Source organism: Arachis duranensis, chromosome 4, assembly GCF_000817695.3.
Source record: "Arachis duranensis cultivar V14167 chromosome 4, aradu.V14167.gnm2.J7QH, whole genome shotgun sequence".
NCBI lineage: Eukaryota > Viridiplantae > Streptophyta > Magnoliopsida > Fabales > Fabaceae > Arachis > Arachis duranensis.
This window is the reverse complement of record NC_029775.3, coordinates 105,828,742-105,842,287: the sequence shown is the minus strand read 5'-3', so window position 1 is coordinate 105,842,287 and position 13,546 is coordinate 105,828,742. Positions and strand designations below refer to the sequence as shown.

General features: G+C 44.7%; 2 protein-coding genes across 2 annotated transcripts in view; both read left to right on the top strand.

Annotated features, from left to right (window-relative positions):
• LOC110280199 (F-box/LRR-repeat protein At3g48880-like) overlaps nt 1-13,546 on the top strand; it is an 88,530-nt gene that overhangs the window by 11,067 nt on the left and 63,917 nt on the right. The gene's annotated exons all lie outside the window — the stretch shown is intronic.
• On the top strand, nt 802-3,118 carry LOC127746681 (uncharacterized). Its single transcript, XM_052260653.1, has 2 exons — nt 802-1,762; nt 2,397-3,118. Exons 1-2 carry the CDS (start codon nt 802-804, stop codon nt 3,116-3,118), a joined length of 1,683 nt encoding a protein of 560 aa, XP_052116613.1.

Genomic DNA, 13,546 nt, shown 5'->3' with positions numbered 1-13,546 from the left:
TTGGAGTGCACTAAAGCTAGATTCCCATAAGGTGAAGCTAGGATTTGTGACTCAAGTTGATTGTTTTCATTTGATTTTCCTCTATACTTAGGGGATGACTAAATGGAGCAAGGCCTAATTGTTGTCAACATTGAGTGAACTATAATGATAAAGATTTCTAATGCCAACCCTAAGCCAAGTCCTTTTGAGATTTGATTGTTTGTTCCTTATTACTTGCTAAGACCTTCAAAGAACTCAAACAAAGCTTACTAAATCAATAAGATGCATACTTTGGCAATTCCAAGGGAGAACGACTCGGGAGATTAATACTCTCGGATATAGATTGTAGATTTGTTTGATGATGGATTTCACGTTGGTTTAGACTATACTACGATTGATCACTTGATAAATTCTATACCAACAAAAATTCATTTGTCAAAATGGCGCCGTTGCCGGGGAATTTGCTTAGTGTGCCATGTTATTGTTTGGATTAAGTATGTGTATATGTACATAGTTGCACCTCATTGTGAATAATTCAAGTGACTAACCCCTCATTCGTTACAATGAATTTCATTTCCCCTTCATTGCATGACGCGTTCACAACCGAATCCGAGCTTAGTCCCTTTTGATCCGGAAATAGAACGAACTTTGTTTCATATTAGACAAGCTCGGAGGCGGCTTAAGTTTGGAAAAGGGGAAGAGGTTTTCACCACCTCAACCACCTTACTAAAAGTGAACATTGAACCGTCACTCAACGAAAGCATTAATCTTACTTCCATCAATCTCACTAACAAATCTTCTTTTGTTCTAGGTACTAAGGCCATGGATGCTCCAAGGAGAGTTACCATCAAGGAAGCGGGTGCACCAGATTATGTCCTTCAACCCCTTCACGTAACTCACCCCAACTTGAATGCTAACTTTGAATTGAAGACCGCTTTGATCAACCTCCTACCCAAGTTTCATGGGCTTCCCGCACAAGACCCTATTCGACATCTCAAGGACTTCCATCGCATATGCTCGACTACTAGACGGGAAGGGTCCGATGAAGTTGCTATATGGTTGATTGCTTTCCCTTTCTCTCTTGAGGATAAGGCTAAAGAATGGTTCTACATCCTCTCTAGTGAAGTTACCTCCGATTGGGACTTACTTAGAAGGGGATTCTTGGATAAATTCCTACCTCCGGAAAAGATGGATAGGCTAAGGAAAGAAATGTCTTGTATTGTGCAAGGTGAGACAGAACCACTCTATGAGTATTGGGAACGGTTCCGTAAGCTACTAGATGCATGCCCCAATCACATGCTTGACACTCAAGTATTGCTTGGATACATATGTCAAGGGATGCGAGAGCAAGATAGAACCCTCTTGGACACTTCTAGCAATGGTTCTTTGTCCAAATACAAAACCGCGGAGGAGGCATGGCAACTTATTATTGACTTAGCCGAATCCAACCAACATATGAGGCGAAGAGTCAATCGTCCAAGGACCGTGAATGAGGTATCAACTAGTAGTGAAACCACCGCTCTAACCCAATCCTTAAATGAGATGACATCCATCTTGAAGCAACTCCAATTGAACCAACAACAACCACAACCTCAATCATACCAACAACAACATCCTCCACCACTTCAACAACACAACCAACAATTGGTCCCTCAAAGGGTATGTGGCATTTGCTCTTGTTACTCTCACCACACGGATGAGTGCCCAAGCCTTCAAGAAGACAATACCTTGGCGGCTACTCACAATTTCTATGATCGCCCCAATCAAGGATACTACCAAGGCGGTAATCCTAACCAAGGGTACTCTTATCAAGGAGGAGGAAGCAACAACCAAGGAAGTGGACACAATAATCAAAATTGGAGAGACAACCATCAACAAGGGAATAGGGACAACAACAATAATGGAGGAGGTCAAAGATGGGGTAACAATTCACAAAACTTTTCACAAAACCGATCATACAACTCACAAAATCAACCATACAACCAACAAAACCCACAAAGAAACTACCAAACATATCAACCACCACATCAAAGACCACCACCCAACCAATCACAAGCTCCTCAACTCACATATGCAACCACCCCCTCCAACCAAGATGAAACACTCCGAACCATTATCCAAGGCCAAAAGGAACTACAAAACACACTTGCTTCCGGTCTTACCGGTCTCACCTCTACACTACAAGCTCTTCTTGCACGCATGGATACACCATCAACTTCCACTCCTCAACCTCCAATCCAAAGTGTCATTCCTTCTCAACCTCAACCAAATCCAAAGGGGGGCATCAATGCCATCACCCTTAGATCCGGTACGCAACTAAAAGAGAAGGAAGCAAAAGACTCAAGCCCTATCACAACCACTCAAGAAGAGGAGAGAATAAATATAGAAGAAGTAGTGGAAGAGGAGACACCCAATAGATATAGAAGAGGTAGTGGAAGAGGAGACACCACAAGCTATAATTGAGGATGAAGCTCAACCAACAAAGGAGACCCCCAAGGCCAAGAGAACCTTGGAAGAAGAAATTGCTCAACCACTCCCATTCCCATCACTTGCAAAGAAAGCTAGAAAGCGCATAGAACTCGACCCCAAAATGGTAGAAATGTTCAAGAAAGTTGAGGTAACCATCCCCCTCTTTGATGCTATCCACCAAGTTCCTAGATATGCTAAATTCCTCAAAGACTTATGCACACATAAGGACAGAATTCTTGAATTGGAAACCATTCCATTGGGAAGTTCTATTTCCGCTTTAATGGGAACACTACCCGAGAAGTGTGATGATCCGGGCCCTTGTATGGTCACTTGCACAGTCAATGGAGTTCAATTTAGAGATTGCATGTGTGACCTTGGAGCATGTGTTAGCATCATGCCGCTCTCCGTCTACCGGCTATTGAACTTGCCATCCCTAAAAAGGTCGACGGCAAGATTTGTCTTAGCGGATAAAAGCATAATAACCGTGGCGGGTGTTGCGGAAGATGTATTGGTGAATATAAAAGGGTTGGTGTTCCCGATTGACTTCTATGTTCTTGAAATGCCATCAAGCGAAACCGAGAGAGCATCGTCTATCCTACTTGGAAGACCATTCTTGAGAACTTCTAGATTTAAACTTGATGCTTACTCGGGAACTACTCATTTGAAATAGATGGGAGAATTGTAAGCTTTAGCCTGGAGGAAGCAATGAAGCATCCACCGGAGAACCACTCTTTGTTTTGGTGTGACCCAATCGATAACATAGTGGCCGAAGTACATCTAGCAAAGTTAGATGAGAAGTATATGGCGGAAGAAACAAATGAAAAGTCAAGCGAACTAAACACCACACAAACTCAAACTTCAAGGAATGACAAGAAGATGGATTTGAAGCCACTACCACCTCATTTAAGGTACTCATACCTTGATGAAGCCCAAGAGCTACCCGTGATAATTGCCCAAGAGCTAACCCCTCAACAAGAAGAGAAATTGCTGAATGTATTGAGGAAAAACAAAAGGGCAATCGGATGGAGTTTGGCGGATCTAGTGGGAATAAGTCCCAAAGTATGCGAGCACCGCATATTCCTTGAAGAAGGAACAAGACCGGTCCGACAACCTCAAAGGAGACTTAATCCAACCATTCTTGAGGTAGTAAAGAAAGAAGTCACCAGGCTACTTGAAGCGGACATCATCTATCCTATCTCGGATAGCGAATGGGTAAGCCCGGTCCAAGTAGTGCCCAAAAAGTCCGGAGTGACAACAATCAAAAATGAAAGCGGTGAACTTATAGCAACAAGAGTGCAAAATTCTTGGAGAGTATGCATAGACTACCGGAGATTGAATGCGGCCACAAGAAAAGATCATTTTCCACTACCATTTATTGATCAAATGCTTGATCGATTAGCCGGTAAATCATACTATTGTTTTCTTGATGGCTACTCCGGATACTTCCAAATTCACATTGCTCTAGAAGACCAAGAAAAAACCACATTTACTTGCCCCTTTGGGACGTATGCTTACAAGCGTATGCCATTTGGCCTATGCAATGCACCGGCAACGTTCCAAAGATGCATGATGAGCCTATTTGCGGATTTTCTAGAGCAATCAATGGAAGTTTTCATGGATGACTTTAGTGTGTATGGTGATTCATTTGATCATTGTCTAGGTAACCTTGAAAAAGTCTTGGAGAGATGCACCAAAACAAACCTTGTTTTAAATTTTGAAAAATGTCATTTCATGGTCAAACAAGGCATTGTTTTGGGACACATAGTATCAAAGGAAGGCATCTCCGTAGATCCGGCAAAGATAAATGTCATATCTAGTTTACCTTACCCCTCCTCCGAGAGGGAAGTCCGTTCTTTTCTTGGACATGCATGATTTTACCGGAGATTCATCAAAGACTTTAGCAAGGTGGCCTTACCTCTCTCTCGATTACTACAAAAAGACATCGAATTTGAGCTGAGCAAGGAATGTATGGAAGCTTATGACAAACTCAAAGTAGCATTGACACAAGCACCTATAGTACGAGGCCCCAATTGGACTCAACCTTTTGAAATCATGTGTGACGCTTCAAACTATGCGATAGGAGCCGCGTTAGCACAACGCGAGGGTAAGATTCCCTATGTCATAGCTTATGCTTCCAAAACATTAGATGGAGCCCAATCCAACTACACTACTACCGAAAAGGAACTACTAGCTATTGTTTTTGCTTTGGACAAGTTCCAAGCCTATCTTCTTGGTTCCAAGGTTGTAGTGTACTCGGATCATGCGGCACTAAAGTACTTGTTGGCCAAAAAGGAATCAAAACCGAGATTAATTCGTTGGGTGCTTTTGTTACAAGAATTTGATTTGGAGATCAAAGATAGGAGTGGTTCCCAAAACCTAGTGGCGGACCATTTAAGTCGCCTCAAACACACAAAAGGCGACACCACTCCCATCAATGACTCATTTCCTTTAGATACTTTGCACGCAATCTCGGAAGTGGTTCCTTGGTATGCCCCAATCGCAAACTATTTAGTTTCACGCACCTTCCCTCCTAATCTTGACAAAAACAAAAAGGATAAGCTGAAAAGCGAATCCAAATACTATATTTGGGATGATCCCTATTTGTGGAGGTGTGGAGCGGACCAAATAGTGCGACGGTGCATACCCCAAACCGAATTCCAAGCAATCTTGGACGCTTGCCATGCGTCCGAAGAAGGTGGTCACTATGGGCCCCAAAGAACGGCAAGAAAGGTCCTTGATTGCGGATTTTGGTGGCCAACTCTTCTCAAAGATGCTTCTCTCTATTGCAAATCTTGCCCCCAATGTAAGAGATTTGGAGATATTTCCAAGAAGGACGAAATCCCCCAACAAAATATGCTTTTTTGTGAAATCTTTGACGTATGGGGAATTGACTTCATGGGACCATTTCCAAACTCCAATGGCTTTCTCTACATCTTGCTAGCCGTCGATTATGTGTCAAAATGGGTGGAGGCAATTCCCACCCGAACGGATGACGCTAATGTTGTGTACTCTTTTGTGAGGAATAATATCATTTGCCGTTTTGGCACCCCAAGAGCAATCATAAGTGATCAAGGATCACACTTTTGCAACAAAAAAATAGACGGCCTCATGAAGAGATATGGCATCATCCACAAAGTCGCCACGGCCTACCACCCTCAGACAAACGGCCAAGCCGAAGTCTCGAATCGGGAAATCAAGCATGTCTTGGAAAGGGTCGTAAAGCCGAATAGGAAGGATTGGAGCACTAAACTCTCCGATGCACTGTGGGCCTACCGAACGGCTTACAAGACACCGATCGGCATGAGCCCCTTCCGGCTTGTATATGGTAAAGCATGTCACTTACCGGTGGAGATTGAACACAAAGCCTATTGGGCCGTGAAGGAGTGTAATATGAGCTTGGGTGGGGCCGGAATAGAGAGAAAGCTTCAATTGGCGGAATTGGAATGTTTGAGACTAGAAGCTTACGACAACGCTAGGCTCTATAAGGAAAAGTTGAAAGCCATCCATGATAAGAACATTAGGAGAAAAGAGTTTCAACCCGGTGACCTAGTTCTTCTCTACAATTCAAGGTTGAGACTACTACCCGGAAAGCTCAGATCAAGATGGGATGGACCCTACCAAGTGGAGAAGGTAGAACCTTATGGGGTCTACCACTTGCGCCACCCAACAAGCCCGGACATCTTCAAGGTAAACGGGCACCGTCTCAAATTGTATCATGGTGAGCAAAGAAAGACCTCCAAGGAATTTGAAGTGTTCCTCTTGAAGGATGCAACTCTTGAACAAGCATTATGAGCTGCTGAAAGTCCAACTTAAGGACGTTAAACAAAAGTGCTAGGTGGGAGACACCCCACCATGGTAAGATCTTCCTTTGAACTTTGTACATAGACACTTGAACTCATGTTTGTTAGATAGATTTTAATGTCAATTCTCCGTCATTTGTTAAATTCATTGCCGGTTTACCGAGTAAATTGTCCTGCTATAGTGCTTAGGCAGCTGTGTGGAAGGGGGTAGTTGTAATGTCAAAAGTGATATAAACATATGCACAACTAGGAAAAGCAACCCCCTCTGCACGTGCGCGCGCTTGGCGCGTACGCGTCCTTAAGGCACTCGAAGGTCACCTACGCGGACGCGCACCATGCGCGGACGCGTGGATTGCAAATGACAGCCCTCCATACATGCACCCGAGAGTTAAACCATGCCTGAAGCACAAGAAGCTCGCGCGCACGTGCACATGGCGTGTCCGCGCCCCTGGGCAACATCTGCCAATTGATGCGCAAGCATACTGTGCGCGTCCGCGCCGATTGCCCTGCTGCGCTCATGGTACATATTCCAGAGAGTTAGGCCACTCTCAGGCCTCTACCGAGCCACAAGCCCAAAACCTCTGCCGCGTACGCGCACCTGGCGCGCACGCGTCCATACATCACGAACACAACATGCGTGCACGCGCCATAGCCGCGCACGCGCCCACTGATCCTGCACTCCTCTCTGAGCCATTTCACAGAGAGTTGAGCCCCCTCCAGGCCCCTCTCATGCCTGGGGCACAACTGCGTTGACGCGTACGCGCACTGTGCGCGCGCGCGCCAAAGGTCCTGCAGCAATTTCTGGTACTGCGTCCAGAGAGTTGTGCCACCCCTGTGCATCCCTTGTGCCCCCAGCCCAAGTACATGGACGCGCACGCGCAACGTGCGCGCGCGCGTCCCTTTCCACCTCGCCTCGCTGCGCGAGCGCGCACTGCGCGCGCACGCGCGGATGTTCGGCGCCAATGCAAAAAGGGGTACATTCACCCCTTCACTTTCACTTCACATTTTCCCCCCTCATACCTTCTACTACACATCCAACTTCAAGAAGGGGCACACTCTTCCTTCCACCCTCATCCCTCCATTCCCTCTTCTACACTACTTTCTACCACTCACTACCTTCTCTACCACCCCCCTCGACCCACACCACAACCTCCTCTCCTATTCTCTTCATCTCACAAGGTACTATACTAAACTACCATCTCTTGTGCTCTTATTCCTTTAGTTTCACATTCTTTTAGTTAGCTTCTTTCTTCTTTTATTATAGTTACTTCTTTAGGAGGTTTTTGTTCTTGTTTTCCTTTCCCCCTCCCTCAAACTAACTCTTCATGGGCATTTAGGTCTCCACCTCACTTGCATTTGTAGATGAGTTGTGTTGCTTGTTTTTTTCTTACACTCACTGTGTACTATAATCATTAATAGTGGATTGTGACTTACTACATTGCTCTCACCATCTTCTAATCACACACTACAACAGGATGCACACCAAGTGTTCGATGAAAGGCATACTTGACTTTTGCGCCCACTTTGATTAAATTTCCTCTCAACTTATCACTTTTAGGCGCATCCCCATTTCCCCAATTCATTCACTCACAATTTTCTTAACTTGCTTTCCATTTGTGGTACTTAAGGGTATATGCCTCTCATGCTACCTACTTGCATGCTTAAATTACCCTTACACCACATGAAAATGATTTGCCTTACTCCCTTCATTTTATCTTAGTTACATGTTGCAGCTGTCATGTGACAAAGATACCCATATTCTATGGCATAACTTTTCATTGCTTGATCGCATTCGCTTCCACTTATTTGGGTTTGATGTTTTCCCTTTCTTCAATCTCACAGGATGGTCATCAAAAAGAACAAAAGGAAAGCTTCCAAGAAGCCAACTTCCAACAAAGTGCACCAAGAGCAAACGGTCAAGCCACTCTTAAAGAAGACAAAGGGCCCCATTGATATTTTAGAGAAGGATAACCCTCCTAAGGATTCGAACAAGTTCCCCAACCGGTACTGCAAACTTGTTTACTCAAGAATGGTCGAAAGGAACTATCATCCGGAACCCCTCCTAGTCCTACCGGCTCACCTCCGTCCGATTGTGATGCCACATATTGAGCAGAGACAATGGAGGTTCCTATTGAGGAAACCAAAGGAGGCCAACCTCTCATGGGTAGTGGAATTCTACTCCAACTTCCACTCTCCCCTTCTCACATCAATCTTTGTGCGCCGAAAGCAAGTGTCGGTCACAGTGGATACCATTCAAGAAGTCCTTGGGATTGAACAATCAACGGATGCATATGACGCCTATGAAGAAGTCTTGGCTACATGCGATGACCGCGCATTCGATTGGAGCGCGATCCTCCGCGTCATTGCTTTACCCGAAGCATATTGGATTCGGGGGACCATCAAGCAAAGACCCAAGGGTTTAGATGTCCGCCACCTCACTCAAGAAGCCACGGCATGGGCCCAAATTCTAGCTCACTATGTGCTCCCAAGTACACATGGGTCATCCATCACCGCCGAGTTGGCCTTATTGATATGGTGCATCTTAACCGAGAAACCGGTCAACGTTTCGCATGCCATCCGCCAATCCATGGGGCGCATTCATGCCAAAGGAAATCTACCATTCCCCGGTTTGGTGACAGAATTGGTTGCCAAAGCCGGCGTCAACCGAGAGGCTAAAGATAGGAGAGCCTCAATTCCGGTCGATGGTGATATAATTCCGACCAAGAGATGCCTCAAGCCTCCGGAAGCTACCAAGGACAGCGGACTAACCACACCAACTCGCAACACTACCACTTCATCTACATCACAAAAATCGGCCGCCCAACGCCTTGAGGACCTTCACAAGAAGTTGGACCGTTATGAACGGCGTAACCAACGCCGTTATGCTCATGTGAAGAGACTTCTAAGCATAGTCACACCACCTATGGAGGAACCCGATATCTCAACATCCACCGCAACTTCAAGCGGAGAGAGCGATGACATAGGAGATATCGGACATTCGGGACTCGATCAACCACTGTGCCTTACCTACAGCACGGAGGACCGTGCTAAGTTTTAAGTGTGGGGAGGTCGACCGACCGATCTCCGTAGGTAAAATCTGAATAAATTAGGATAGGTTGCATGATTAGGTTTTAGTTAGCACCATTCACATGATAAGTCTACTTGGTCGGAACAATGAAACTCTCTCTTAGGAAACCAATACTTTGGGACAACCATGGGGCATTGCAAATTTTAAAATGCTTTGATACCAAAATTGCATGAAGAATTATATTTTGGAACATAGTTTTGAGCTAAGAACACAAGCAAGTGAGTTTTGAGCCTAATGGTGTGGTTACATCTTACAACCACTTACTTTCCTTCTTGTGTGCATTATTCTCCTTCTATGATTGGAATCTTTGCTTTGTTTCATTCTTTATGTCCATTATTTTGTGTATTCATGCATTTACATGATTGAGGCCATTATTTCATTAGCTTACTTACCCAAATAGCCTTACCTTTTATCTCCCATTGTTAGCCAATTTGAGCCTACAATTAACCCACTTGTTCTTAATTTTAGCACATTACAAGCCTTAAAGCGGAAAACAATAAATGTCCTTAATTTGGATCTTTGATTAGCTTAGGCTAGAGTGTCTAAGAATCATTCAAGTGTGAGAACCTTGGGACATTGGGTGAATAAAAGGGTAGTCTTGTATTTTTACTGAAAATATTGGGAATTGGGTACATACTCATGTATTGATCAAATGTATAGACCTCATGCATTGATGCTCTTGTATATAGAAAAAAAAAAGAATGAAAAAAAATGAGAAAAAGAAAAGAAAAATAATATGGAAAAGGAAAAGAAAAAAAATAATAGAAAAAGAAAGAAAAAGAAAAGCAATAAAGGGGACAAAATGCCCTAAAGTAAAGTTCAAATAAAATCAATGCATAAGTGTTGTGAAATGAATAGAAAATGCATGAGTATGTGAAAAAGTGAGGAATGGGTAGTTAGATTAGTACTTAATTGTATAGGTCATTATATAGGTTAGGTGGGAAAGTTTAAGCTAATCAAGGATTCAAATCCTAAGCCCACTAGCCATATATGATGCTACCTTGACCCTAGCCCCATTACAACCTAAGGAGAAGACCTCATGATAGATGTATGCATGCATGAAATACATGTTGATTGTTAGAAGAAGAACAAATCTTAGAAAGCATGATTAGGGGAGAATTGAGAGAATCGACCCTAAACACTTGAGCGATCAGAGCGCAAATACTTTCGGTGAGGGTTCGATGCTCAATTCTTTGATTCCCGGCTCTCGCGAGCATTCCTCATGCAAGATTGTGTATATTGCATTTGATACTTAGAAATTGGCAAGTCCTATGCATTGACCACCATCGTGTCCCATGTGCTTGCATATGTCATAAGAAAGGTGATTTGTTCCCAACCAAGTAGATAACAGCACTAGTTGTAGCTGCATGCATATAAGTAGGTTGCATTTCATGAGTCCTATACGTTTGTGACCCTCGGTCTTCTATGTTTCTTTGCATTTTCCTAAGCATGAGGACATGCTAGAATCTAAGTGTGGGGAGGTTGACAAACCCCATTTTGAGGATTTATCTTGTGCTAATTTCAAAGGGTTTATCAATGATTTCACACATTTTCTGCATGAAAATACAAGAACTTGCATTCCCTTCCTAGTTTTGCCTCATGAAGGAAAACATGCTTATTTTGCACTAAAATAGATACATTTCTAATCTCTCCTTGATGCCATTCGATGCCGTGACTTGTGCGCTAAGTGGTTTTAGGACATAGAGTAGGAATGGACAGGAAAAGATAAGGAAGAAGGGTGCAAAGAAAGGAAGCATGAGAATTGAGCATTGGAGATTTCCGCATGGGCGCGTGCACGCACCTGACGCGCCCGCGCAGATGAGAGCAACGTGAAGCCGAGACTAAGAGCCAAGCCACGAGCCGGCTGGAGTAGCGGCTGAGCAAGGATCCTCATGGACGCGCACGCGTACGTCCCGCCTCTGCGCACACTCCAGAACCGCATCCATGGCGCGCACGCGTACCTTGCGCGTACGCGCCGATGCTCGAAAATGATTTTTTAAAAGTCACGTGACTTAGGCGTGGAGTTGGTTGGAGGTCCCAACTTTTGAGAAGTGCTTTGGCGGGAAAAGACTTAAGAGGACCAAGGGGGCAAGGGTTGAAGAGACTTAGTTCATTTTTTGGTTTTTGAGATATTTTGGGGAGTTAGTTACATTTTGTAGAGAGAGAAACTCCAACTTCTCTCTAGGTTTCATCAACTTCTCTCAAGTTCTTACTAGGGTTCTTCTTCATCAAAATTCTGGATTTTTACTCATTCCTTGGTGAGATCCATTGCAACTTTCATTTCACTTTGTTCATGTAATAGGTTTTCTCTTCCAATTTCAAGTTGTAGTTGTAATTGCTAAAATTCCTTGGATCTAGGATTCAACTCTATGATTTTTGGATTTCATTGATATTTTGAGATTTTGATCCTCATTGTTGCTCCTTGATACTTGTTGCTAATTCCTTGTTTTGCAATACCTTTTGTTCATACCCTGACCGGGGTCCTCCAACCCCAGGTATGGAATTCATTCCAAATCTACACATATCTGTTTGGACCCATGCTAACTTAAGCATCGGAGTGTCATTGCAGGTACAACCACCAACCGTTCTGCATACCCAGCTCGGGTCACCGAGCCCCCATCTCGGACCTCTCCGGACGACCGAGCTACACGTTTCAGGTAACCCTCGGAACATTGGCGCCGTTGCCGGGGAACCTGGAAGTCATCCCTCTACCATGGCGGACAACCCTCTCAACGATGGGCACGCTGCATCTGAACAAGAGGACGAGATCGACACCGGAGAACAACCGGACAGCCCTCTATCACCACGAACTCCAGGAGGAAATAAACAGAATCGCCCAAAAACATCGTCCCCAAACAAGAATCCACAAAATCCCGAAAAAGAGAAGAGCTCGGAAATCCTAGAAGCAGTCCGGGCACAACAAGACCGACTAAAACAACTCGAAAAGGACATAAAGAAACAGAAAGAAACTGAACAAGATCTGAGGAGGGAAACTCGAAAGCGCAGAGAACTAGAAGAAAAACTACGGAAAATAGAAGCCAATCTGAAAGATCGGGCAAGACACGACACAACTCCCGAAAACAACCACGATCCCTTCACGGAAGAGATCATGAAGAAGAAGGTACCGCGAGACTTCAAACCGCCCGATATGGACCTCTACGACGGCACCACCGATCCAAGTCCTCACCTCAGCAACTTCAGAAGCAGAATGTACCTAGTCGACGCCTCCGACGCAATTCGGTGTAAAGCCTTCCCCACCACTCTCACCAAGTCGGCCATGAAGTGGTTCGACAACCTGCCACCAAGATCAATCACCAGCTTCGAAGACCTAACCAAAAAATTCTTAACAAGATTCTCTATTCAAAAGGACAAGGCAAAACATGCCCCCAGTCTGCTCGAGATCAAACAGGATGACCAAGAGACTCTCCGAAAATACATGGAGCGATTCAACAAAGCCTGCCTGGACATACAACACTTGCCCACTGAAGCAGCCATCATGGGACTAGCAAACGGCCTAAAAGAGGGATCGTTTAGCCAATCCCTATCCAAACGATACCCGACCTCCCTATACGAGGTACAGGAGCGGACAGAAAAATATATCAACATGGAGGAAACCTCCCAGCTAAGAGACTCTTCTAGGAAAGAATCAACCTACCCACTCCGAGATCAGGATCGGGAACAGAAAAAGAAAGAGGAACCCAACTCAGACAAGCCACGGAAGTACCACAGCTACACCCCCCTCCGAGTCTCCCTGGTAGACATCTACAGAGAAGTATGCCACACCGAAAAGATCCCACCGCCCCGACCGCTAAAACACAAGAAAGCAGGGAGAGATCGGTCTGAATACTGCGAATACCACAAGCTCTACGGTCATTCTACTAACGACTGCCACGACCTAAAAAATGTTATAGAAAAACTAGCCAGAGAAGGAAAACTCGACAGAAACATAGCAGAGAAAGGAGAAGAGACCAGGAAGAGAAGGCGGGGTGACAACGAAGATCGGGCCGAACAAACCCCACGAACCCCTGAAAGACATGTTCACATGATAAATGGAGGTTTCGCAGGCGGAGGAACATCCAAATCCTCACGAAAAAGACACCTCAAAGAAGTCTATCACATCCGAGAAGACAGTCCCCTGCCCGAATTACCTACTATCTCATTTACCCGAGAAGATGCTCAAGGGATAATACCCGGGCACGACGATCCAATG